The 26,693-nt window shown below is 39.2% G+C and overlaps 1 protein-coding gene across 6 annotated transcripts in view; it reads left to right on the forward strand.

Annotated features, from left to right (window-relative positions):
- Positions 1 to 26,693, forward strand: part of LOC124118948 (HEAT repeat-containing protein 5B-like) — a 126,419-nt gene that overhangs the window by 34,223 nt on the left and 65,503 nt on the right. For all 6 annotated transcript variants that reach the window (XM_046481289.2, XM_046481295.2, XM_046481280.2 and 3 more), the window contains exons 2-4: positions 1,078 to 1,250; positions 20,837 to 21,048; positions 25,109 to 25,217. In XM_046481289.2, coding sequence (XP_046337245.2) covers positions 1,125 to 1,250; positions 20,837 to 21,048; positions 25,109 to 25,217 — 447 coding nt within the window. In that variant the 5' untranslated portion in view covers positions 1,078 to 1,124. The remainder of the gene's footprint in view (positions 1 to 1,077; positions 1,251 to 20,836; positions 21,049 to 25,108; positions 25,218 to 26,693) is intronic.

Consider the following 26,693-nt stretch of genomic DNA (forward strand, 5'->3'; position numbering starts at 1 on the left):
ATAAAACCATACTCACTCATTCATGCACGTTATTCAGTAAAAGTAGAAAGAAGCTTGCCAAGGTGCTGTTGTAGAGATAACATAAGTTATGATCGAAAACATATGTTACGGTTGATTGTCCATTGATGACTGTATTTATTGTTTCTTGTTTGCCGTGATCATACATAAGATGTTGTTGATAAACAGTGTCATGAAGAATAACCGTCTATCAGCCCAGCACCATGAACTTCTTCTTCTTGATGCATTTAAAGAAAATCCAGATGTTTTGTAAACTGTATCAGTTATCTTAATGAACTTTTGTATTAGCAAGGAGTAAACCTTTTTAAAAACTCAGAACATTGCCGTGAAGATAATTTTAAAGAAGGCTGTATAAATTTACCTTAAGTAGCATGTATTGTTTGTCACAGGTCAGTGAAGTATTAGATAAAGTGGAACAGACGTCATGACAGTCTGTGACTTAGCGTTTTTAGACCCAGTAGCTTGAGTCTTGTAAACTATTTTGGTAGTTTGGGTATATAAGCAGGATCTGCTTGCAGCAGTGTGCAGTGCTCTTGTTGGTGCAGCAAGACTTTCAGTTCAGAATACCAAATGGAAAACTTGTTTTCATCAAGAACATCTTTGCCTCCAGATTGTTAGCCGATTTTTTTCAAATTTGTTTGAGCCATCTGGCTTTTAATTATTTTTTTGGGTGTCTTTTGGTGTCATTAAAATTTTAACATACTGACCATTATCAAATTGAAAGGAATGCAGACATTTAATAGACTGGTTGAGGTCACCACAGTCAATGCCAATCTTTTCATTCTGCTGTCTCATGACATCCTTCCCAGCAGGGTGTAGTCTGAATGAATGGATTATTATTCTATGTGCTTGCTGAGCAAGACTGAAAGAAGTTTTACTTGTCATGGGAAGATTGATGCTGATCGGTTTGCAATGTTGACAGATATCCATCTTTGAAATGCATGCAAGATATTGAGAAAAGGTTTGCAAGGCTGAGATCTATGGCTATCGATAAAAAGTACAATATTCATCAAGCATTTTGTTAGTATTTAAATGTGTCTTCTGTTTGTTTTCTTACAGATCTGATTTTGGAGTAGTGAGCGAGCAGACGTAGGGGCTGCCCCACGATGGAGTTAGCCCACAGCCTTCTCCTGAATGAGGAGGCTCTCAAACGGATACCTGAGTCCAAGAGGCCTGTCTTTGTCTTTGAGTGGCTACGCTTCCTTGATAAAGTCCTCCGAGCTGCCCAAAAGGTAAGAATGGCCGACAGTTTGGAGTTCTTTCTTCCTGCATGTTGAAGGGTTGGCTTATCACACCAATGACTGGGTTCGTTGCCAAAAAAGGTACAATGTGTGAAGACCATTTCTCGTGTCACCAAAAGAGATATGTCTAGAATAAAATTCACTCACTTATCCTCCCTTGCCAAGTTCCAACCTGTTTTGTAATAGTTGAGGAAAAAAACTAAGTCATAAATAAAATGGGTTATTAACTTTTGATGTGTTTGAGTATTCACAGTTAATCCAATATTTTTAAGAGGTAAGAAGAGAGGTGTTGAAAATCAAGAATTTTCTGGCTGATAAAAAACATGGCTTTAACTTAAGTCAAACTTGTGGGCTACCAGGCCAGTGGTAGATTTGACCTTGGATATTGAAAGGCAATCACTTCAATGTCCTTTTTGCTAAAATTGCAAAGTTAGATGTGGAGAAACAATGAAGAAATGAGTCATTTTACAAATGGATTTGTTCAATTACCCCTTTTCTCTGAAGCAAACCATGCTGTATATGGATTATTTATATCATGCACTTGGCAAATATTACTTTCATCTGGTAGTCTGTTTCACTTAAAAAACAACCCCCAGAACAATTTATGATCTAAGTTTCCTGCAGATTAACTCAAGTTTGAAAGTCATGTTACCACAAGAGTATTGTTGTTGCCTTAGAGAATCACTGAAATTGTGGTCCAATCATTCAGTTAACCCCCTAGTAAGCCCTTTGCGTGGACCCCTTGCTCAAGACGGCATTCTGATAATGTTTTCTCTTAACAACAGAACAGTAAGTGTATTGGAAAGTGCATCAGTGTACATACTGTATTCAATGTATTAAGTGCCCCCTGACAAACGTCTACCTTGCTTGTAAGTGACCCTTATAAGCGCACCATGTTAAGCACAAAAATTTATATTACAGTCCGTATTTTCTTGTGTATATTACAGATCCTTTATTAAAAAGCACAGCAGTCAAGAAGGGGTATATAATTGCCAAGTAACTATTATTTGAAAACATAATAAATTCATGAACGTTTATTGTTTGATCTCTGAGAACATATTTAACTTGTGTATGGTTGAAATAAACATCCTCCTTTGTCAATTTTCTAAGAGCCAGGGCACCTATTACAGCAAATATGGTATGTAAATTCTGCCTAGTCCCAGTTGTGGCTTACGAAATGGAAAATACCATAAAGACGTGCTGATCCAGAGATAATTTGGGCCTGACTGGAGATATGGAATATAATTACTGTATCACAATTTGTGTAACTCTTTCCTGAAAGAATCGGAAGGTCAGACAGAGTCATATCACAATTACTTCAAAGATCGTAGTACGGTGGTTGTGTGGAGAAATATGTGGAGTATATTGATTCTGACATATTGCCAGAGTGTAATCCAAGTCTTCAGAAGGTTGCATGAAGGTAAATATCGTAATAATGTTGTCTGAGTAGAAATTAGCCTCACTCAATATGTGAGTATCTTGCTGTGACTGCATGACAACAATGAAGCTGACGTCGCAGGGGTGGAGCAGACGTCATCGCAGGAGTTTAATGTGGCTGGTCTGTTGTCTGGTTTGCATTACCTGATCATTTACCTCTGTGGGTTTAATTAGAGTTGTAGCAGTTATATAACTTCCAAGCCCTGTACGGATGCCAAGATCACCGGTCTGGCTCCCTGACCTTTGTGAGATATAGTAGATATAGTATTGTACACTGAGATGTCACAGTCCTGGTGTAAATACTGTTACACATTATGATACCTGTGCAGTACAGTGCAATTCAGCCATTTGTCTAAAGCCTGAGTCGAGTAAATTGTATTTCAGACATGTATTGTTGGGCTAGTGAATAGACGTCCCTTTGTCACAGGCAGCTAGGACCATGGATTTGTGTGTTTGTTTGTTTGTTGTTTAATGCTGTACTCAGCAATATTCCAGCTATATGACGGCGGTCTGTAAATATTCAAATTTGGACCAGAAAATTCAGTGATTGTCGTAAGTGGCAACTTAAGGAATCAGGTGGTCAGACTTGCTGACTTGGTTGATGCATGTCATCGTATCCCAATTGCGTGGATCGATGCTTATGATGTCAGTCACTGGATTATCTGGTCCAGTCTCGATTATTTACAGACCATCATACAGCTGGAATATGGCTGAGTGCTGCAATAAATAACAAACAAAGAAACAAACAACTGTGTGATCCCACTTGACAAAGCAGTGTAGGTATTTTGTCATTTATGTCATATGAATCACTGAGCATTCCGTGCATGTTTCTTGGGTGAGCATTATAAATTGTAAAGTGTTTTAGAAAAACAGGAGAACAAACAGAATCTGTAAGCCAAACAGCAGGATGTAACTAAGTGTTATCAGATGTGTTTGTTAAACTGATAAACACAGCAGGCTCCCCCTGCAGTCATTCGCTTGATGTGAAAAGTGAACACCAATTATCATCATGTAATGCTATCATTAGGCAGATTTAGCTGCAATTAACATTCTCCGAAGAGTGGCCTGTCAACAAGTGCTGGTATTCATTTGTTTGGGGCAAATTCTTATGGTAGTAGCTATGACATTTCTTGACCAGATGGAATAGGCAGCAGGTATTGCTTTCATCATCCTTGTTCAAACCTTGCAACACGTTCTGTGTTGACAGTATACAGTTTGTGCCAAAAACTTGTGAGTCTATGTGTCTGAACTTGACTCTTAGTTTCATTTTTAGTTGAGCTTGGTATCATAATATGGGCTATTATCAACTGAGACCAAACAAAATTTTGCTGGAATGTAGGATCTTGTTACTACAACATGGGTACAATGTGTGAAGCCCATTTCTGGTGTTCCCCCGCCGTGATATTGCAGGGACATTGCTAAAAGTGGTGTAAAACCATAGACTCACTCACTCTTGTTACTACAGTTAATCCGTACAGTTCCTAATGAAATCATCCCAATTAAGTCAAGATGTCGTGGTTAATGAATCATAAATACATGGTAATGATCGTTCAGGACAATAAGAAAAGTGATCGTCCAGAAGTGTGGATTAGCAAGAGTAGGGTTTACTGTTAGGGACAGTTAAATGTCACAGTTTGAAGAATCTTGGAACTGGTTACTCATCTGAAACCGTTTCATATCTGATTAATCGTTTTCTTGACATCAAAACATTCAGAAGATCTACAGTGCAAGGTGCTGCTGTCCAAACGGAACAGTTGGCTCCAGAATAAGTTTCCCGCTTATTTTGAATGAAACTGACGCATGTGAAAGATGTCTGCAAATGTTAAATGATGCTTGTCATTTTGATTCAATGAAATGTGTGCCTTGTTTGGAAGTCTTTCTAAGATATAATGCATTTAGTGAATGCCATCTCGCTTTCATGATATGACTCATTTGATTGGTCGACTGTACCCTGGCATACAAATTAGACTGATTTCACTCAGAACCAGTGCTATGGAGAATTGAACACAGGCTTTTGGCATGACAAGCTTTAACCACAAGGCTACCCCACCACTGGCAAATGCTAAGTCAATGTAAATTTGTCCCTGGTGTGTTCAGTATGTTGTAGTCCTGCACCATGACTGTGGAATATATTTATTTCATGAAAAAAAAAACAATCTAGAAACACATACAAAAGCAAGTCTAGCCAGCTCTAGCTAGCTATCAGCTTAGGGAAAATGTTTTTTAATTATTTTTAGAATCAAGAACGATATTGTGTCCGAGACTAAATGTTAGTCTAAGTATGTTGCTGCACTGCCAGATATGTTCATTTGGCAGACTTTATCATGCCAAGGACGACCCCCCTGTCTGGCTGCTCTAACATGTCCAGTATGCTGCTGAAGAAAGATAATACAAAGAAAATGTTCGCATTCCTTTTGGCAACCTGTCAGTTATACCCAGCTGCGTAATCTCTGTGAAAAGTTCTGGAATATTTGAAAGAAATCAAGCTAACAAACATTCAGTTGAAAATCCTCATTTGGGTACCATTAGTTTAATTTTATGCCTTTTCAAAAACATTTTTGAAGTTTTACCCTGTATTTATATAGTGCGTTATCACCCCCTGCACTGATGAGGTGGCTGCAGTGTGATAACTGGATGCACTTTGTGTTATGGTATTAGATGTAATAAAAAACACATGATGCTCCGGCTAAGTATCTGAAGATAGGCTTTTGGAACAGTCTATGCTAAAAACATTTCAATCTTCGAGCCCCACGTATCTCCCTCGTTGGGATTCAGGGAAGCATAGTTATCTCCTATGAAACTACAAATATGAGGATTGTGTGGTCAAAATGGCCTTGGCTTGAAGCTGATTGTGTGTGCTTGTACTTTTATATTGCTTTTATGGTTCCTTACAGTACCAACCGCTGGGAGTGGTGGAGACTTGATATATCTGTAATATTGCTGTCTCATGGGGAAATTACTTTGCTCTCACTCACTCTATTTGTCTGATGCAGTTTTTCCTGGACATAATTAATATACTTTATTATTTGCCCATGAAGAGATCACCTGTTTAATAAACATACAGCTGTACTACACACTGTGTAATACCAAAACGTGCTTATGTACTCTCGGAACACGCTTCACGAACAAATATTGAAAGCTCTCAACATCCCTTGGCTTATTCAACGACATTGTGTGTGGAGATGATAGATCACTGAGAGGAGCTTATGCACACTCGATTACCCCAGCAACCTTGTTGCTAGGCTGACGTCACATGGCATTGTTTCGCCAATGGTTCTTGCAACAAAATTCCACAGTATTACGTCATTGGGTATTGTGACATGATTGTAAACTTTGAGGTGCAAGGCCCCGTTCCACAAGGCGATCGTATTGTAGCGCAATGACAGTCGTTAGTCTAAGTTAAAGCATGTTAGTTGCGATAACCTTAGCACTGCGATGATTTTGTGGAACGGACGCCTGAATTCTAAAGGTGGACCGTTGTATGGTATTAAATTCATATGTTTCAAGTTTTCACGTGTTTGAAGTATCATTCTGTTAAACTCAATTGGGTAAATGGCAAGTAATAAATAAAATATACTAAACGATCTCCTGTGTAAAACCAATTTTATGAAATGAGTGAATAGTTGGTGTACCAGAACTATTCACTCATTTCATAAAGTTGGTATTACACGGGAGCTCGTTTAGTATTCTATATGTATTTTAGATTATGATAGATTGTAATGGGCAGTGGTTTGGAAGCCCAAACAGTTTTTAATTCTGAGACTGGGTTTGGGCTAATGGTTAAGTGGGAACAATGAACTATTGATGACTTTCTTGAAAGAAGCAGTTATATCTTGCATTTCAACATTAAAAATCTGATTGTTTTGAAAATTAAATGTCACAGATATTCAGATTGAAAACTTTATATTATAGCAAGCATCTGATCACTTGATTTATCTGTTATCTAATGCTGTCTCTCCAGCTGATAGACTGAAGACTGCACAGTGGTAACTGTTGGTTCTCGTTTCCAAGAATGGTGGGATGAAGGCAACCACTTGTAAATATGAGTAGTTTTGTCATAGAGGAGTAAGGAAATGTCTTTATTCAGGGTGATTTACTTGAGCACAAGAGATAAGATAGGTTTTGTTTTGAGTTTGTCATGTATTAGGTCCTGTTTTGAGATTGTGAACCGGGTGATGGACATTTCTTCACAATTAGGAAAAGGAAAAAACTGGTCAGATAATGAAGGTTTCAAGGTTTCAATTGCTCATTGATGAGTTGAAAAACAGGCATCGTTCATTGCACTGGTTGCTATTCTTCAAGAAAGATCTGTTCTTAGTTTTCTTGCCCTGTTGTTGTTTTAAGATTATATCTTTGAACAAAAAAAACATCTTGGCATCCGTACACCTCACAGAGCCAGAAAGCGTAAAGCTAACTAAGTTTGTGTACAAATTATGACTTTACAAATGTCCCAGGTATCCCGAGGTGTATACTCTCTTGAACTTCAAGAGTCAGTCATGAAACTAATGGCTCATTTGGGACCAAGGATGTACTCTTATGAACTTAAGATTCAGCCAGGATCAGAAAGGACACTGCTCCAAGATATGCATGAACTTAATGCCTAGGGCCTCATTCCAGGGTCATAGTGAGTGAGTGAGTGAGTGAGTGAGTTGGGTTTAACGCCGCTTTTAACAATATTCCAGTTATATCGCGGCGTGTCAGCTTAATGTGGGAGGAAAGCCCTAAGTGATGCAGGTCTCAGACGTTTACCACTTCAGTGAAACCCACGAGCACGGGTATGGTGCTGACAAACCTAGAAACATAATCGGGGCGAACCTTCCAGGGACATAGCATTACAATGATGGTAACATCTGTACTTTAACATGTGCTTACAATCGTCTTTGCACTAAGATCACTTTGTAGGTACAGAATTTCAAGATATGATAAAAAAATGTGAAGTCCATTTAGTACCTTCCTAGTCTATGGTGAAGAGAAATGAATTTACAAAAATTAGAAATCAATTTCTGTTCACCCTTGCAAAGAAAGTGACTATAGACAACAGAGTTCCTAAAGCCTATACAGAGGACACAAGAGCTCATAGAGTAATGGGGCTAATTGTGCATCTGAAGCCCATGTTTCATTGGTTGTTGTTGATGTAGGGAATTAGCAGGTACTTGTCCAGGAACTCAGTAATCCTAGCCATGTGTTTCTTCTGCTGACAGACCAGCGTGACCCAAGGGTCCTAGCACTTGCCTTCCAGCACCCTCCAGTTGACTGGGCTCTGTATGATTAGACGTGACAATTAAATATGACTCATGATACCATTCCTTCACACAGAAGAAACCATCAGAAGGGTCATCTCAAAACATTTTCTGATGGTATTGATCTGTCTTTATTATTACATTAAACATCACTACTCATACAGACAACTAAACTAAAGGACAACTTTTCTTATTCAGTATTAATTTTTCAACTGTTATGGATAGGGATAATATCTTACAATATGTGTATCTTAATTGTATTTTCTTTTCTGATTTGTTTTTTTGAGATTGTCCCTCTCTTTTATTGATTTCTTCCCCAGCCAAACAGTTGAAGAAATATTATTTGCGCCTTTTCATGCAATGCTATGACTGCTTGGCAGCACATTCTCGGTCAGGTCAATCAGAAGATGCGAGTTTAGTGCCTGTCATCTGTTCACGTTGGGTAATGTTTGAACATCACCAAAGATTGTGTTGAAATATTGAATTTGCTGTAGCTAGTCAGTAAGCACTACCATTACAATTGATTTTTCTGAAAGCTAGGATTATGCTAGAAAATGTCAGCACCAGATGTCAACCTTTCACTTTCTTTGAATTTCCTGGGGACACAGGTCCAGTGGTGTAAGGTGTCACAATTCACTGTGCAGAGTTGCTTCCCTTATTTGTGCCAGGATCTGCTGATTTGAAACCCCCAGTTATGAATCATGGTTTGCAAACACATGAAGTGTTTTTCTTTGGGCCTTCTTCCTGCATTAAGCTGACACCTTGATATGACTTTAAAACTGTTGTAGACAGCATCAGTTCCAACTCACTCACACACTCACTCTACTCTATCAAAGTGTGGGTAGCCAGGGTGGCCCAGTCGTGTAAGGCGCCACGATTCGCTGTGCAGAGTTGCGACCATTGGGCAAGCCAGAAACCTATGATTGTGGGTTTGAATCCCGGTTCGCCCCGATTATGTTTCTAGGTTTGTCAGCACCAAACCCGTGCTTGTGGGTTTCACCGAAGTGGTAAACATCTGAGACCTGCATCTCTTCGGGCTTTCCTCCCACATTAAGCTGACACGCTGCGATATAACTGGAATACTATTAAAAGCTGCGTTAAACCCAACACACTCACTCACTCACTCACTATCACAGTGTGAGGTCCGGGTTCGATCCCCAGCCACGCCATACCAAAAGATGTTAAAAGATTGTACTTGTTGTTACCTGGCCTGGCGCTCAGTATAAAGGGGCTGAAACAGGGACTGGTCAGCTCGGAGTCAGTATACTGTGTCTGAGTGGGGTATTCATGTTAAACTGCGGCATGGTATCTTAGAGGGCTACGACATAGTATCTTAGTGGGCTGGCACTATATATCAGCATCAGTCCTGGCTAGTACAAGCACGCACGTGTCGCTACAGAAGATATTTAACCCCATTTCACTCACCTATCACAGTGTGCATGAGTTATTTGATGCAAGTTTTGAATTGGACCAGCTGTGGCACAGTACATCATGATCTGGCACTTTGAACATTGTCATGAAATAACACCACCTTTGTAACATAAACATATAGTTCTGTATCACTTCTATATAGCATAGGATGTTTTGTATTTGCTGTTCAAGCTGTGAAAATTAGTTTACAAACAGAGCAGTTTACAAATAGAGTAGTTTTTACACTGAAGACCTGGGTTTGATTCCCTGGAAGGGTACAATGTGTATAGCCTCTTCTTCTTGTCCACTGCTGTGGCATAAAACTGAGCTTACTCACTCAGAAAGATTATTCTACAAACTTCTGTTCCCTGACTTTCATTTTGAAAATTAAGTGTTAAAAGAACACTGAATTAAAACTTGAAATGAGATAAAGTTAAGTTATCAATCAAAATGTGAGCCAACTTATGAAAACAGGAAGTAGGTGCAGATTGTCGAGTAAGGGAAACGTTCCTACCTATTATGTTTTGGGGGCTGAGAGACTCACTCTCCTCAAGCTCTGAGTCAGCTTCTCTGGGTGGGACTTCTTTCATTTCCTGTCTCTCGTTGTTAATCAGGACTTTCTTGTTTTCATTTCACTTTATTAAACATCTGTACGAGGTGTTTAAAGTTTAAATGATTTTTATGATTCTGAGTGTTTTGAACCCAACTTCCTGTTCGTTAATAACACAAAAGAGAAACAAATGCAACTGTTTAGAGGCAATTTGTGTTTCAAATAACTCATGCATTTCTTGAACGATTTTTGTATACAGAGGTAATTGTTTTATTGCTTTTATTAATGTTGACATTCTTTCATTCCGAGGGATTTATCTTGGATTCTTAGCTAAGTGCCAGTGTTAGGCAAAACATTTGTAATTCCTGCAAATGCAAAACCTCTGTTACGTCATTACCATGAATTTATATATTTTGGCTGTCATCACACAATAAATATCTTCAGATTTTCAACAGAAATCATACTCAGCATCTTCTATCCATAATCAGTTGTGAAAGTAATAGTATCTTGAAAGGTTCATATATTCATATTTAGAGATTGCTTTCAGTGCAATATGTCAGACTAAGTCGCATCTGAAAAGCTATAAAATATTATGTAAGTACATATGATAAGCTGAATTGACACATCTTTGATTCCATTTTGGCAGTTTTTACCAAAATTTCCTGCATACTTGGGGTCAAATATTAGCTTCTGATTCTTTTTTTAAAAGATTGTCTGGCACCTATTGGGGGGCCATGGAGATGAGAAACACAAAATTTCATTAAGATGGCATTGGGGCTAATTCAACTGTAAAGTGAATTACTGATAGTGTTCCATTTGTCTTATTTGATTTGTTATTGTGAATATTTCAATTAAAATATTATCTGTATGTTGGAAATAAGGATTTCATGGACAGTATGTAACCATGTCAGGTACTTTCCTTTATATTTCATTGCTGTTATCGGAAAGTCAGTGTTCTACATATACTTGTAACACGATGTATCTGGTTTCTGCTTTATGATACGTTGTGTAGGCGTACTCATTATTAATGAAACGACTTTCAAATGGCAAACTGGCAATGTGGAGCCGGAATAGCCTTTGAATAACAACTCGGTTCATGCAACATCACCTCCCAACACCAAAAACAAAACCAATTACATCGCTACAATCTTCTCTGTTGTTATTGAATCACCATGATTGAATGACAGATGAACTTAGCATTGTTAATTTTACATTCATCGGTTTCTTTCCTCATTTTATTTATCGTCATTGTGTTTCTCCAGCACTGCATGCTATCAATATTGCCATCAATTAAATTTGAAAATTAATTATGCGTTTCTGTTTACAGCTGAAAATTAGAGTTGAACATAAAACAATTCAGGTGTACATTTCTCAGTGTAAAGTGTCAATTGCCACATTTTAAAATATTATGTTCTTTAACTTCTTTTCTAATGCTGGGTACATGGTGTTCAATCCCATGTGCATTATTGGTTTTCGCCAATTATTTCCATTTTCTTTGAGACCGCCTCTGTGGTCAGTGGATTGAGTAGAGGGCAAAAGCTAAATGGGCAGTTCCCCGGCCATGTCATATTAAAACTAAAGACGTTTAAAGATGGTACTTTTTGTTACCCTGCCTGGCACATAAATGGGATAAAATAGGGACTGGTCATCTAGGAGTATACATATATAGTCTAGGTGGGGTGTCCATGTTAGACTAGGGTATGGTATCTTTGTGGGCTAGCAATATTAAACCGGCAGTAGTCCGGACCAGTGCAAGTCGACAAACAAGTTTGCACACATGCACATATATAAGTACAGCCATCGCTACATAAGTGCAATAATCTTGAATGTGATTTTAAACACTTATCCTCACCTCCGTTTTCTTAGCCATGCAATTCATCGGTGTCACATGTAGGCAAACAGACGTATATGCAAAGAAAAGGGAAAGGTGTTTTCTTCAGAAATCAACAGTGCGTGTGTGGACCGTTTTACATATTATTTACCAATGCCACTACTTATCCTATTTCAAGTGAATACCAACAACTAAATTGAATTAGCATCTGATGGCTTTGCCTGTACTCCAGGTGATTATTTCTAGGATTAGTTTCTGTTTATGTTACACCTAACGCTGACCTTAACAATTTAGATTGGAACCTGATAGGGCAGATTCATAATAAGCCGTCAGTTTATCTTGATGCAGCGTGTGCCTGTGGAGGGCGGCCAGTCTAGGGCATCGAACAACAACACTCCTGACCTGGAAGAGTATCAGATCAGGCCTGTCTTCATAAACCTGTTTGGCAGAGTAATTATGTATTCATGAACTCCTGCAGCATACATCTTCCTGAGGCAAGGGCGTTTACTGACTATAAAAGTCCAGTTTCCACCCTTGCCAAACTTGGCTGGTATTTCCAGACCCGATCGTAGCACCACCTGTGGCTATTACGAGTTATGTTCCTTCTATGTCCCTCCTATTGACCAATCAGATTCATTCTCTCATGTCACTTGCATTTGCTTCAAACAAAATGTCAGCGTCCATTCAAGATGATCTGATCAATAATCAGATCTATATTGTAATAAAATAGGTCTAAACCCTGTGAAGTGCATCAACTCACTTGAGCACCTTGATTAAAAGCATGAAACAATTTGGCACATATCTGTCCATGCCCAGTTGGCGGTACACATGCTTTGCAGATCCTGCAGTCGACCTAAATCTGCATGTTGAAATCCATGTTGTTTACGAACCAGATATCTAGTTTGTTATGTGATTTTGATTGGACTATGCAGAGACTCATTAGTCCAACCAAAATGTTTGGCAAGGGAGGAAGCTGGACTTTTATCGTCTTTTAACTCCCTTGCCTCGGGAAGATGGCATCATATAGCGAAGATGTTTTTGGTTTTGGCAGTACTGGTACTGTAGCTGTGTTGATGGGAGGGTAATAAACAGAAGGCTCCCCATGCTTACAGAGGTTACTTATTTGCAAACTGCCCCCCTCAGCCATGCAAGGGCCCTGTGATTGTTGGTCCAAATCCCATATTCTCCTTGATTTGTCAGAACCATATCCATGCTTATGTGGTAAAATCTGATGCTGTGCATCACTTCAAGCTTTTATCAGACATTAAATTGCTGTGACAATGCTAAAATATGTTGAAAATGGTATTAAACTTAACTTGTTAACTCAATTTCAGTATAGGGACGGTGGGATAGGCTAGATTGGCACTTTCGTCAAGCCAAAGGCTCTGGTTCACTTCTCCACATAGGTACAATGGGAGGCCCATTTCAGGTGTACCCTGACATGCTATTGCTGGAATAGTGTGCATGGAGTCTGAACATTATATATATATATTCATGGAATAAAATAATTCTGTTTTTGATCAAAGCAAACACTTTCCAGGATAGTATCTGTTCCAAGTCGTATTCATCCTTTGCACATTGGAAATACATAGGTCTAAGGGGGACTACAGACAGCTCTAATTTAATGTGCCAAATGCCAACCATCAACTGTAGAAACACTCCACTATTGTGCTGTAGTATTGGCTTCCAGGGCGGAGCCCCCAACAATCTTGTTCTACCGTAATTATTCTAGGATTACAGAATGGTAAATGGCACTATTATGTCAGCTGTTTGTAAGATAGGAAATAATAAAACTTCACTGGGCGTATTTGTTTTAAATTTGACAAAAATAGGTCTTTTTGAGAAGTTGTTTATTGATGTACTGTACATGCAGTTATTATGTCCAAGTTTATTTTTCATCACTAATTACTGGACATTTCAAAATGAAATTGTTGAGGTAAACTCCAATGTTCATCTGATACAGACTGATGCAAATAGTGTGTTATCAAAAGATGACAGGATAAATGAAAGAGTACAGAAATTATTATTAAATTACACTTGGGGTGGAACAGTCGATTAAAACCCCATGCACAAGGGCAGTCGGGTGGTGGTGGGTGTCAACAGAGGAGGGTCAGTATACAATGTCTTAAAATGTCTTTATTTTGCTCTTTGACATGTTCGATGCAGACCCGTTGTAAAAAATGTGTGTCCGAGAATTTTATTTTCAATAACATCGCGGGAAATAGTGAATAATTTTTTAATTTCATCGATAAAAAATGATAAATTGAAATGGAATACGTATTTCAGACATTGTGAAATGTGACAGATTTAATAAATGAATGATATTACAGGTAGATCTAGGTCCATAAAAATATATACTATTTTGACGTGACGTGAGATAAACACATATTGATGATTTGAGATTTGCCGAGCGCGCTCCCCCGCCTCGGCCTCGGTTAAATGGCTCATCGTCTATAACGCCCACCAATTATTAGGACCCCATTGGTAGCGTTGTAGCGAGGGACCACTGTAGTTGATGTTGAGGACATATAATCAAGATCATGTTACTGAGTAAGTTATTAAAGTCATAGCTGTACTTAGTATCAAGACAGTTAATAAATATATTTGCCTAAAGATGATATGCCCACTGATGTAGGTCTTTGTATTTCGAGAGTGTTCTTATATGTGTGTACTTGGTATGAGTGTTCTGCAGCCACCAACAGCATCACAAACCTGCTGGATAGGCTATCTGCTGTTTGTCTATCACCGGAACAGTAGACATGGCTGGGCTTTGACGGGGTGCCAGAAGCATCACTCAGCCAGGACAGGCTCTTGTTTTCATGGAGTTAATTTTTATTGTAGATAAGGGATCTTATCGCTGACATCCCCCTTGGGATCCTGTTTCTCACATCAGTGAAATCAGTTTGCAGCACTTCACTGGAGTTACTCTTTGCTGAAAGCCACTGCATGTTTATAGATTGTCACCGTTATTTTTTTTTTACCAGGATGTCTAGTCCTGCACCATGACGTGGAATATATATATTTTATGAAAAAAAAAAATAATCTAGAAATGCATACAAAAGCAAGTCAAGCCAGCTCAAGCTAGCTCTATTCCACAGTCATGTCATTTTGGGGAGAGGAACGGTCGCTATTATTTAAGTCCCTTCTTTATCATATCAGAGAAATCTTGCAATTACTTTATTTTCGTTGTGATACATTTACAGTGCAAATGATCAATGCATTTACAATCATCAGAGAGTCGTCTTATTTATTGTTCTTTCTGAACAGTTCAGGGATGACAATCTTCAGTGGGTGTCAATGAATGAATAAGTGTTGTTCAACAACGCCTGTAAGCAATGTTCCAGCACGATTTCATCTGGAGACACCTACAACAGTCAGTTGGCTCAAACGCGGATGTTTTACAAGTCAAGGCCACTGGCTACCCTATTGCTCCAATCTACCCGGATGTTTTACAAGTCAAGGCCACTTTCTACCCTATTGCTCCAATCTACTCGGATGTTTTACAAGTCAAGGCCACTTTCTACCCTATTGCTCCAATCTACTCGGATGTTTTACAAGTCAAGGCCACTGGCTACCCTATTGCTCCAATCTACTCGGATGTTTTACAAGTCAGGGCCACTGGCTACCCTATTGCTCCAATCTACTCGGATGTTTTACAAGTCAAGGCCACTGGCTACCCTATTGCTCTAATCTACTCGGATGTTTTACAAGTCAAGGCCACTGGCTACCCTATTGCTCCAATCTACTTTGATGTTTTACAAGTCAAGGCCACTGGCTACCCTATTGCTCCAATCTACTTTGATGTTTTACAAGTCAAGGCCACTGGCTACCCTTTTGCTCCAATCTAGTCTTAATTGGAATGTCAGCTGGGTTGTTTCCTTGGTTTGTTTACATTTCTCGTGATCCTGGACCCCTGGATGCTAGCAGAAGTATGGCTCAGCCAGTTTTCAATCTCCTATTACTTTCGCCATCACACGTGCCTTAACTCTTTCAACACCGTAGGCCGGTTATCCGGCCAAGAAGCATCGAGTCCCCAGACACCGCAGGCCGGTTATCCGGCCAAGCCGTAGTCACGTCAAAATAGTATATATTTTTATGGACCTACCTGTAATGTCATTCATTTATTAAATCTATCACGTTTCACAATGTCTGAAATACATATTCCATTTCAATTTAACATTTTTTATCGTTAAATTAAAAAATTATTCACTATTTCTCGCGATGTTATTGAAAATAAAATTCTCGGACACACATTTCGACAACGGGTCCACATCGAACACGTCAAAGAGGAAAATAAAGACGTTTTAAACAAATCTTTTAATGTATTATACAAAGTAATGAATAAAATCAACAAAAATATATCTAAAAGTATTCAAACTTACATCTAAGTTATTATTTCCATCTTTTCGTGCGATCGCGTGTAATGTAAGTCAAATGACATCTCGGCTTTCGTCGCCTTGAATTCTCGGCTCGGACACGATGTTTAATGCAAAAATATATGCATGAAAAATCTTTGTCACAGCTCGTAACCTAGCACGATACATTCACGAAGTTCAATATTTTTAATATATATCGTGATTTCCTGCTCAAAACGTTCAGAATAACACGATTTAACAAAATTCTTTCGCAAACTTCTGTAATTTATCGAACACGAGCTTGGTATCACAGCTGTAGTTTGATTGGCTGCCTTAGGTCACGTGCTCAAAATTGACCAATCACGAAACTTGTAGCAGATTTCAGCAAGAAAGCGTCATTAGAAACCAATTTTAATCCAATGAAATCGCTTGTTATAACTACGAAAAAAACCAGTCGATGTTACGAGCGTGTAGATGAAGGAATAAGCTTTCCAGCGATGTGTCATATGCCATTCTTCGACGAACGTGTTATTCATACGAAACCTCGAAAACGGGGGTATTTCTTCATTTTACTGAGCGGACAGTCGCTGTTATCGGGAAATGGGTGATGACAGAAACTATTTATAATTCTTTTTAAAATGATTTTCCAATTACGTAAACAATGAAAATAAAACAGAAATAGGTACGTGGATATTATGAAATCATATATTTGCCGAAAATCGTCAAGTTTTCGCTTCCTTGGTCCTTAATCTGGATGTTAACAACGTGTTAGCGTACATTTTTTATTTACAACGAATTTAATTAAATTGTAAATGCATTATTTTAAATAATTTGAAAAATATAACTTTCATATTTATAAACCATAGGATCAGACCTTTCAAATGGTGTATAACATGTAGTAGCAAATATATTTTACAAGCAGGTATTTTCTTTGATAAATGTTGGCTTCATCTATCACACAAGAGTCTCTGGGAACTCGGTGTCCCAGCAGTAAACACTTCTGGTTGACTGGTGTTGAAAGAGTTAATTTGGAAGGAAAAGAAGTCCATGAAAAATGCATTGATAACAAAAAGTTTTGAAAATGAAATTGAGTGTTCAACATGAGGTTCTTCGGAAGCTGTTCAAGGTCATTTTTGAATTGACAGGAGGGGCCTGACATTAAGTTAAATCAATAAGCCAGATGATGACTCCAGGCGTTGATGATATTCTTGAAAAGTTTTAAAGCATCAAGAGGAACAAAATGATCCAGTATTGATTGTTATGACAGAGAATTGGCAAAGTCAGTGGTGATGGCTTCACTGCTGTTCCCAAACTGTAAGCATACTTCAAGTGTGAACGCAGACTAGAGTTATTGCATTCTGTTTTCATTGGCAAAGGCTTCTGAAATGTTGGAAATGACTGCCAGTGTATTTTAGTGCTTCTGTAAACACAGAGAAAGACATAAATATAGAGTAAGGAATTTGATGGTCCTGAGATGTGTTGAATAAATCGTTCTAGTGGTGTGATAGGGTCGTAACATGTTGAAAGCAGTTGTAGCAGAACAGATGGGAAAAGTTATTAACAACTGAAAGCCTACCCTAACTTTCTGGGATTCCAATTTCAAATTTGGCAGTCTTTTTCAACTTCTTAGGTTGTTGGCACAGGAACTGTCATTAACAACCACTGAGAAGTTCTTCGTAGGTAAACTGTTATTCAGTCTGTGTTCAGGTGATGAAATGAAAGATCATCTCCAAGTTTACATGAATACCACTGCCTAGTCATGGCCTGTCTCAGGTTCTGTTAGGGCCGTTGGGGTAGTCTTGTGGTTTAAGCTTTCACTCGTCATGCAATGGCCTGGGTTTGATTCCCCACAGTGGTACAATGTGTTAATCCCATTTTTGGTGTCATCCATGATATTCCTGGCGACTCTGCTTGTCGTTAGGTGCGACTTACGGAATTGGGTGGACAGGCTTACTGACTTGGTTGATGCAAGTCATTGTATCCCAATTGCCTGGATCGATTCTCATGATGTCAATCACTGGATTGTCTAGTTCAGACTTGATTATTTACAGACGGCCGTCTTGTAGCTGAAGTATTTCTGAGTATGGTGTTTAACAGCAAACAAACAAACAAACAAACAATTCCTGGAATATTGCATAAGGTGGTGTAAAGTCCAACTCATTCACTCTCTCACTCTCAGCCATTTTTGACACCAAGATGATCTGAAGGCAGAAGAAGTTGTGCTGAAACATTGCTCATGCTATCAACCACTTCTCTGCCTGGCCAGGCTGGATTATTTACTGTACTTTTGCTCTACAGCATAAAAAAACATCTACCCTAGCATTCCTTGAAAGTACTTGCAGCAGCTCGCAGTCAATAAGATGCAGAATCTAATTATTCAAACATGTGTTTTGAACTGATGAGGTTTGCTTCAGTGAGTAAGGTTTGGGGAACAACATTCCTTTACTTATCCCATGAATATTTCCTAACCTCTGCAGGTGTTATGTAATTAGTTTAGTTTAATAATTGTGTATAAAAAAGCATAATCAAGTTAGAACGAGGTGGTTTAAGTAGTCTTTAATACATGCTGTCAGTCTGAAACTGTGGTTGATATACTCTTGGTTAAATATAGGATCAGTTGATATACACTACATCTGATGTATCCAGTATGTATTCCATATGCATAAATGTCCTGTTCTAATGTGCTGTGTACGTTAAACTTGGATTCTTGTTTAATATATTTTAAATGGTAATGATTCGGTATCTCTACCTTGACATTGGTAAATGAGCATTTAAGAAATTGTGTTGAACCACTCAGCATTTACTGATACTTATTCTGGTGTAAAATGTTCATCACTCATGTCATATCAGTACCTGCGTCCCAGATCAGCGAGGCAGTTGAGTGTGAGGCCGGTGCTCGGATACCGTCCTTTCCTAAACCATCACGCCATTGCTATCCAATCAGACTGTCAAAAAGTCAATATCTACAAAATGCGACGTCTGCTACATTGAGTAAGGTTAACAGAAGTCATCCACTTCGATTCGGGCTAAATACGGACAGAGATTGGAATGACTTAGTCGGAGGAAATGACTGGAATGAAAATGGGACATTTACATTTGGTCCGAACAGACTCAGGGACTGTCCAGAGTGGATGCAGGTGTTATGTAATTAGTTTAGTTTAATAATTGTGTATAAAAAAGCATAATCAAGTTAGAACAAGGTGGTTTAAGTAGTCTTTAATACATGCTGTCAGTCTGAAACTGTGGTTGATATACTCTTGGTTAAATATAGGATCAGTTGATATACACTACATCTGATGTATCCAGTATGTATTCCATACGCATAAATGTCCTGTTCTAATGTGCTGTGTACGTTAAACTTGGATTCTTGTTTAATATATTTTAAATGGTAATGATTCGGTATCTCTACCTTGACATTGGTAAATGAGCATTTAAGAAATTGTGTTGAACCACTCAGCATTTACTGATACTTATTCTGGTGTAAAATGTTCATCACTCATGTCATATCAGTACCTGCGTCCCAGATCAGCGAGGCAGTTGAGTGTGAGGCCGGTGCTCGGATACCGTCCTTTCCTAAACCATCACGCCATTGCTATCCAATCAGACTGTCAAAAAGTCAATATCTACAAAATGCGACGTCTGCTACATTGAGTAAGGTTAACAGAAGTCATCCACTTCGATTCGGGCTAAATACGGACAGAGATTGGAATGACTTAGTCGGAGGAAATGACTGGAATGAAAATGGGACATTTACATTTGGTCCGAACAGACTCAGGGACTGTCCAGAGTGGATCCTCCTCATTCTATGGAGGTACCATGGTCAGAAAGTCATTGTAGAACTTAAAGAAAGGACCATACTGCGACACAGGATTGAGGAGATATGGAATAAAAACAGAATATGGAAGGATATTAGTCTTTTATGTCAGCTATGAGTTACATTTCCTTTCTAAAATCTTAGACTTTGGCTACCTGCCTGAAGCCCAAAGTCTTTTGAAAATTCAGCTAATAATAGTCCGGTATTGTAGCACTCAAATCTACTGAACATTTTGCCAAGAGAATAGAACATAGCAGAAGATCGATAGTATTTCAGACTGATGTGGGTACTTGTGGGTTGGTTATGTGGCTCTTGTTCTGTGAAAATAATAGGCTCCGGTATCAGAACTGGAGCACCAGGGGATCCATTTTGTTATAAAATGGTTGTTCATTTGGTTTTTGTTAATGGTCAGCAACCCTCTTCCAAGGAAATCTGAAGAACTGGGGAAGATAATCTCCATTGCCCCACCCTGTACTCCTGTATTAAGTGTTCACTTGTCAAAACTCTGTGTTACAATCACTCCAACCATGATGTTACAAGTCATGTTATGTTTAGTCTGTTACATGCCCGAAGGTCTTCTGTTCACTGAGTGTTGATATATGTCAATCACCCGTAAAGATCCAGGGTAGAATAGGTCTTCAGCAACCCATGCTTGCCATAAAAAGCGACTGTGCTTGTCGTAAAAGATGACAAATGTCATGGGGTGGTAAGGCTCGCTGTCTTGGTTGATGCATGTCACCGTATCCCATTTTCGTGGACTGATGCTCATAATGTCAATTACTTGATTGTCTGTTCCAGACTCTATTATATACAGACCACCATCATATAGCTGGAATATTGCTGAGTGTGGCGTTAAACAACAAACAAAACAAAACAAAAAGACAAACCTGCATGCCAGTGTGTTCATGCTCCTCTACAATAAATCTGCTTTTCTTTTCAGTCGGACATCAAAGGAAGTCAGAATAAGCTCATCGAGCAATTGACCAATCAGATCAGTGAATCACCGGGTCCTCCAACACGGAAATTACTTGCACGCTGTCTGGCAACTTTGTTCAGCGTCGGTGACACATTTGAACTGTTTAACACCATCAACAAGTGCAATGATGTCATCCGAAACAAGGATGATTCTCCCAGCTACCTGCCAACTAGACTGTAAGTAATATTTTGGAATAAGTCATACTTAGTATTCTCAGACCATGTTTGTCACACCTTTGATGTTCATTTTATACTAAAGATGATGTGTTGTGATGATGGTTTTGAATCCTAATATGCATATATTCCATTCAAGGTGCAGGACTAAAGGTTTTTTTGTACTGGCTTCGTCAGTACCATAATGTTAAAAACTACATATTCAGCAGCAAACCTGAAGGACCCAAGTATCCCCTTTAGTTACTGACCCTACACTGGAAGTGATGGGTTTGCTTATGGTATTCTTTGGAAGATCTAGGGGCGGTCGGGTAGCCTAGTGGTTAAAGCGTTCGCTCGTCAAGCCGAAGACCCGGGTTCGATTTCCGACATTGCAATGTCTGAAGCCAATTTCTGGTGTTCCCTGCCGTGATATTACTGGAATATTGCTAAAAGCGGCAAAAAATCAAACTCACTCATTCACTCACTTGATTTTTTTCTGCACCAGTCCCTCGTGGGTTTCACCAAACTGGTAAACATCTGAGACTGGCATCATTTAGGTCACTCCTCCCATTAAGCACACACAAAGATAATGAAATACTGTTGACACTTTCAGATTAAGTGCAGAAAATATTTTTTACATGTTTTTACATGTTCATATTTTTGACATTTCCTGGGTCAATAAGCCGAAATACTGGAGAGGTGAAAGAATGTTGCAAGATAAAGATTCATTGAAAGAATTTTTGAAATGCCTGTTGATTTCATAGCTGCATGCTTTGTCTTCCAAAAAGAATGAGTAAGGAATTTGAAATATGTACACGTTTGATTGCCTGCTGTAATGTTTACTTGGTATCACAAATTCAAATATCATCACTTACAAACAAATCCAATTCTAGAAATGAAAATAGAAAAACTTGTTATGTTGATTTAAGAACCGGAATAACAAACTTTGATATGTCAAATTAGTTTATGCATGTTATAGGGCCTGCTGGAGGTTATTATATCTGGCGTTACAATAGAATTTATTTCATTCAATGTGTTTCTTCTTTAAATTTAATAATTCATGACTCTCAGTGTCAATCTTAGACAGACCACAGTGCAGAAAAGTACTATTACGCAAAGAAGTTAGAAAATATCTTGGGTTAATGGAGTTTGAGTTGATGGCTAGTCACTGTATATCATACTGTTTCAATCAGTGCTCCAGAGTTGACAGTTGTCCCTGTATATCATACTGTTTCAATCAGTGCTACAGAGTTGACAGTTGTCCCTGTATATCATACTGTTTCAATCAGTGCTACAGAGTTGACAGTTGTCCCTGTATATCATACTGTTTCAATCAGTGCTCCAGAGTTGACAGTTGTCCCTGTATATCATACTGTTTCAATCAGTGCTCCAGAGTTGACAGTTGTCCCTGTATATCATACTGTTTCAATCAGTGCTCCAGAGTTGACAGTTGTCACTGTATATCATACTGTTTCAATCAGTGCTCCAGAGTTGACAGTTGTCACTGTATATCATACTGTTTCAATCAGTGCTCCAGAGTTGACAGTTGTCCCTGTATATCATACTGTTTCAATCAGTGCTCCAGAGTTGACAGTTGTCACTGTATATTATACCGTTTCAATAATCAGTTCTGCAGACAACCTGTCATAATAGAGCAGTTTGCCAAATCAATATCACCAATGTGTTGCCGACAACTGCCGATTATATCAACCTTGATGATTGGATCAAACTAATTTTCGAGGGGTTTTCTGTTTACTTGCATTACAGAGAGTCCACTTGCTTTCCCAGTTGATAATCTCTCATCCTTCATGTTTATTGATAAATGTTTACTGCAAGTGATGATAATAAATCACATCAACATATAAATCAAATCTTCCAGTCAAGTTGTTTGTGGGACAAACATTTTGCTGACAAATTAGTTTGACACACTTCCTGGCTTTGTATGGAGGCCAGAGCTGTCTGAGGTAGGGATCGAAGTCCTGTGTTGTAAGAGCGTATGTCATGGAGGCCCTTGCTGGGTGTTTTCTTCCACATGAGTGTCTCCTGCCGAACACTGTAATGATCCTAGGGTCGATGTGGAAAACATGGGGGGTAGGCTAATGTAAAGTCTCATTGATTGTGTTCCAGTTGTAAGGACACTGTCGCTGAAAAGAAATTAATTAGACTTGAATTTTTTTATACGTCTTCTGTATTTCTTAGATGAACTGAGGGTTGACATTTTATTAGCGGAGGTTATGATCAATAGTTTATTGAATCAGTTTTGTGGAGTATCTGTTTCATGTGACACCTACACAGCATTCATTTGACTCTTAAGACAACACCTAGTCAGATGCAGTAAATGAAAGAGAAGAAATATGCATAGACATGATTGAAGAGATTTATGTACAATGCTTAATTAACCCAGCCATTCACCCACTCATCAATGTACACACTGAAGTATTCATGCTTCTAACAACACACCCCACCATCCAACACATTTCTCACCCATCCTGCCACCCACCCATCCATCTATCCTATTGTCCCATCTTTCTCATTCAGCCACTCATTTAAGAACGTCTGACATTCTATGGACTTGCCAGGATCTGCTGGTCCTATAGAAGTCAATGATTTCACCAAAGTGTTATACTTACTCACCCAAGCACTAACAAACATATCCATCCATCAACCCACCCAGTGTCCCACCACTCTCACTAACCACCTAACAAACATACCCAGCCATAGACCCACCCACTCACCCTTCCACCAACAAACATACCCACCCACTCACCAAACCACCCACTCACCAAACCACCAACATAACAACCCACTCAACCACTAACAAACATACACACCTACTCACCCACCCACCAACAAACATACCTACCTACTCAACCAACCATCAACAGACATACCCACCCACTCACCAAACCACCAACATAACAACCCACTCAACCACTAACAAACATACACACCTACTCACCCACCCACCAACAAACATACCCACCTACTCAACCAACCATCAACAGACATACCCACCTACTCCCATAGACCACCAACAAACACATCCACTCACCCAACCACTAACAAACATACCCACCTACTCTCTCTCTCTTCTTCATTTTCTCTCCTTCCCACCCCCACCCCCCACCCCCAACCCCAACCCCAACCCCATCCCAATCCCACCCACCCCCATCCTAATCCCACCCACCCCAATCCATCCCCCCAGGACTGTTGTTGGCAGTCATCAGGTGCATGGTGTGCTTCCTGCTGCATGTTTCACATGATGCTGGTCTGTGTAGATCGCCAATCCCTCCATCAGGCACTAAACACATAGTAAATACCTGGCATGATTCTGTAGTTACCATGGTTATGGTTTTGGCAAAAAGTCGCCTGTGATTCCGCATGTTTGACACCATAACACTCCCCAGGATGCCAGGCACTTGCAGTGCATTGTTATTTATACACTCCATGTTCCAGACAGTGGTTACCTGAGCCAAGAGCCAACTCTAATGCATCAGCATTGCATCACCTGTCTCATGAGGAGGGATGAGCCGGGGGGGGGGGGGGGGGAGGGAATTAGTTGGCAATGAAAGAACCAAATAAATCACAATTCTAGCCTCGGAGAAAGGGCCGACAGTTTAGTCAGTGTAAAATTGAGGTTTTTTTAGGTCTTTATCTTTGTTATTTGAGCTGTCGTGTGACCGGAATATTGCAAAATACATGGTACTTAAATCTAGATAATTTCTTCTTTGGGTTTCACTGGAGTGATAAACAACATCAAAGAACTGCATCACTGCAACCTCTTCCCCAAAGTCAAGCTAACATGCTGTGATATTATTTAAGTACTGTTTAAAGCAGCAGTAAAACCAAACTCACTCACTCACCCATGGTTCCTGAAAGCAAGTTCAGCTCGATGACTGCCTAAGGTCTAATTTAGAGTTATGAAAGTCACAGCGTGACTCACAGATTGCTTTGTGGAGGCTGCTGATGCTCCTACCTTGTACATACCTGTACTGTTTGTGTATAAGACTGCATACACTTGTAGTAAAGTCTGGTGTGTTATTTCAATAACCTCTATCACTAACTGTCCTGTTTATGTTTACAGGGCTGCTATCACCTGTCTGGGTGCCATGTATGAAAAACTCGGCCGAATGGTCGGCAGGTCGTTTGAAGAAACAGTACAGATTCTCATCAAATCTCTCAAAAATGCTGAGGTGAGTAGTTTAGCCTTTCTTCATCTGATGCTACGTACCTGAGTAACCTGACATACCAAACACTGTCCTTCCGTGTCCAGTGTTGTGGTAGGCCAAACTCAACACTCTTCTTGTTTCAGGTAACATGGACTCAACAAATATGGGTTGGTTGGTTGGTAATTTGTTTTGATTTAATAATTATCCCCCGCCACAAAGTTGAAGGGGGATTAGGCATGGGTGCTGTCTGTTCGTCCATCACATTTCGTTTCCGGAGCAGAACTAAAAAACCAGGAGAGATATATCATATTTAGTTTGCAAGTTAAACATGGGGTTGCACGGGTTACCTGAAACACACATATCATTTTTTTCAGCCTTATTTTATTTTCTCAGTATGAGTGATTATTTTGAGTCTACATATAAATGGTAAGAAAGCTATTTACACCACATTTCTTGTAAGTAATGGGCCTTTCTGTTTGGGGTTCCTGGGATCCCCAGTACCCAATACTTGCTGCACAGATGTATGTAAGAGCAGAACAAGTCCCTAATTTCTCATGCGTGTCAGGACTGAAATGGAGATTGGATGGTTACAATGGCTGCTTAGAATGAATTGTGTTGCATGGGTTGACCATTATTTATGTTTTATCAGCACAACTCCAATACTGTAAATATAGATGACGTTTAGCTTACTGCTTTGTTGATCAGAAAAGATTTAGCATCTGATGAAAGCAGAGTTAGAATAGGCCTGGAACACTTTATTGCTTGTCTTACAACAAACAAACAATACCTTCCTGTTTGTCATCAAACCTGTCAGCATGGATGAATGCTCACAACATCAACCAATGGTTTGTATGATACAGACCAATTCCAGTGATATAACTGTTACTTTGTTGAGTAGGGCATAAAACACTTATCACACTCCTGTGAGTGTATTGCTAAGTAATGTTTCCCTTACTCTTACACCTACCGATATGACACATTGGTTGCAGGCTGCATTATGATCGATACTTTTCCTTTTGACTGAGTATCAGATTAAGTCTCGAAGGTCCATAAAAGAACCATAAACATGACAACACTCACACACTACAAGTCAGTGTTCACAGTAGCGAATTAAAGTCAAGGAGTCATAAGGCTTATATCACAGCATCCTGAAAGTAATCAAGTCTATCAGACAGAGCAGTAGTTACTATGATTAATGTCCCACGATGAGTGCAATGACTCCAAAATCACAGAGTTTAACCGCTGTATCCAATATAACAACAACAATAATGGGCTATTTATATTACACATATTTCCACACCACTCAGGGGCATGCTCAAAGCGCTATTATTACCCCGGTCTCTGGATCAGTGTACACTCAAGAATAATTCTCAGCTCCCTGGGGAGGATACAACCAAAGCTGCCTGTTAGGTGCTGGGAGACTTTTCTAACCCTATCCTTACAGGGCTTCTATGGTGCAATCATGATATTGTTATGGCTTAAACTTCACACACACACGTT

Source organism: Haliotis rufescens, unplaced genomic scaffold (genome assembly GCF_023055435.1).
Source record: "Haliotis rufescens isolate VD_foot unplaced genomic scaffold, xgHalRufe1.0.p SCAF_3, whole genome shotgun sequence".
NCBI lineage: Eukaryota > Metazoa > Mollusca > Gastropoda > Lepetellida > Haliotidae > Haliotis > Haliotis rufescens.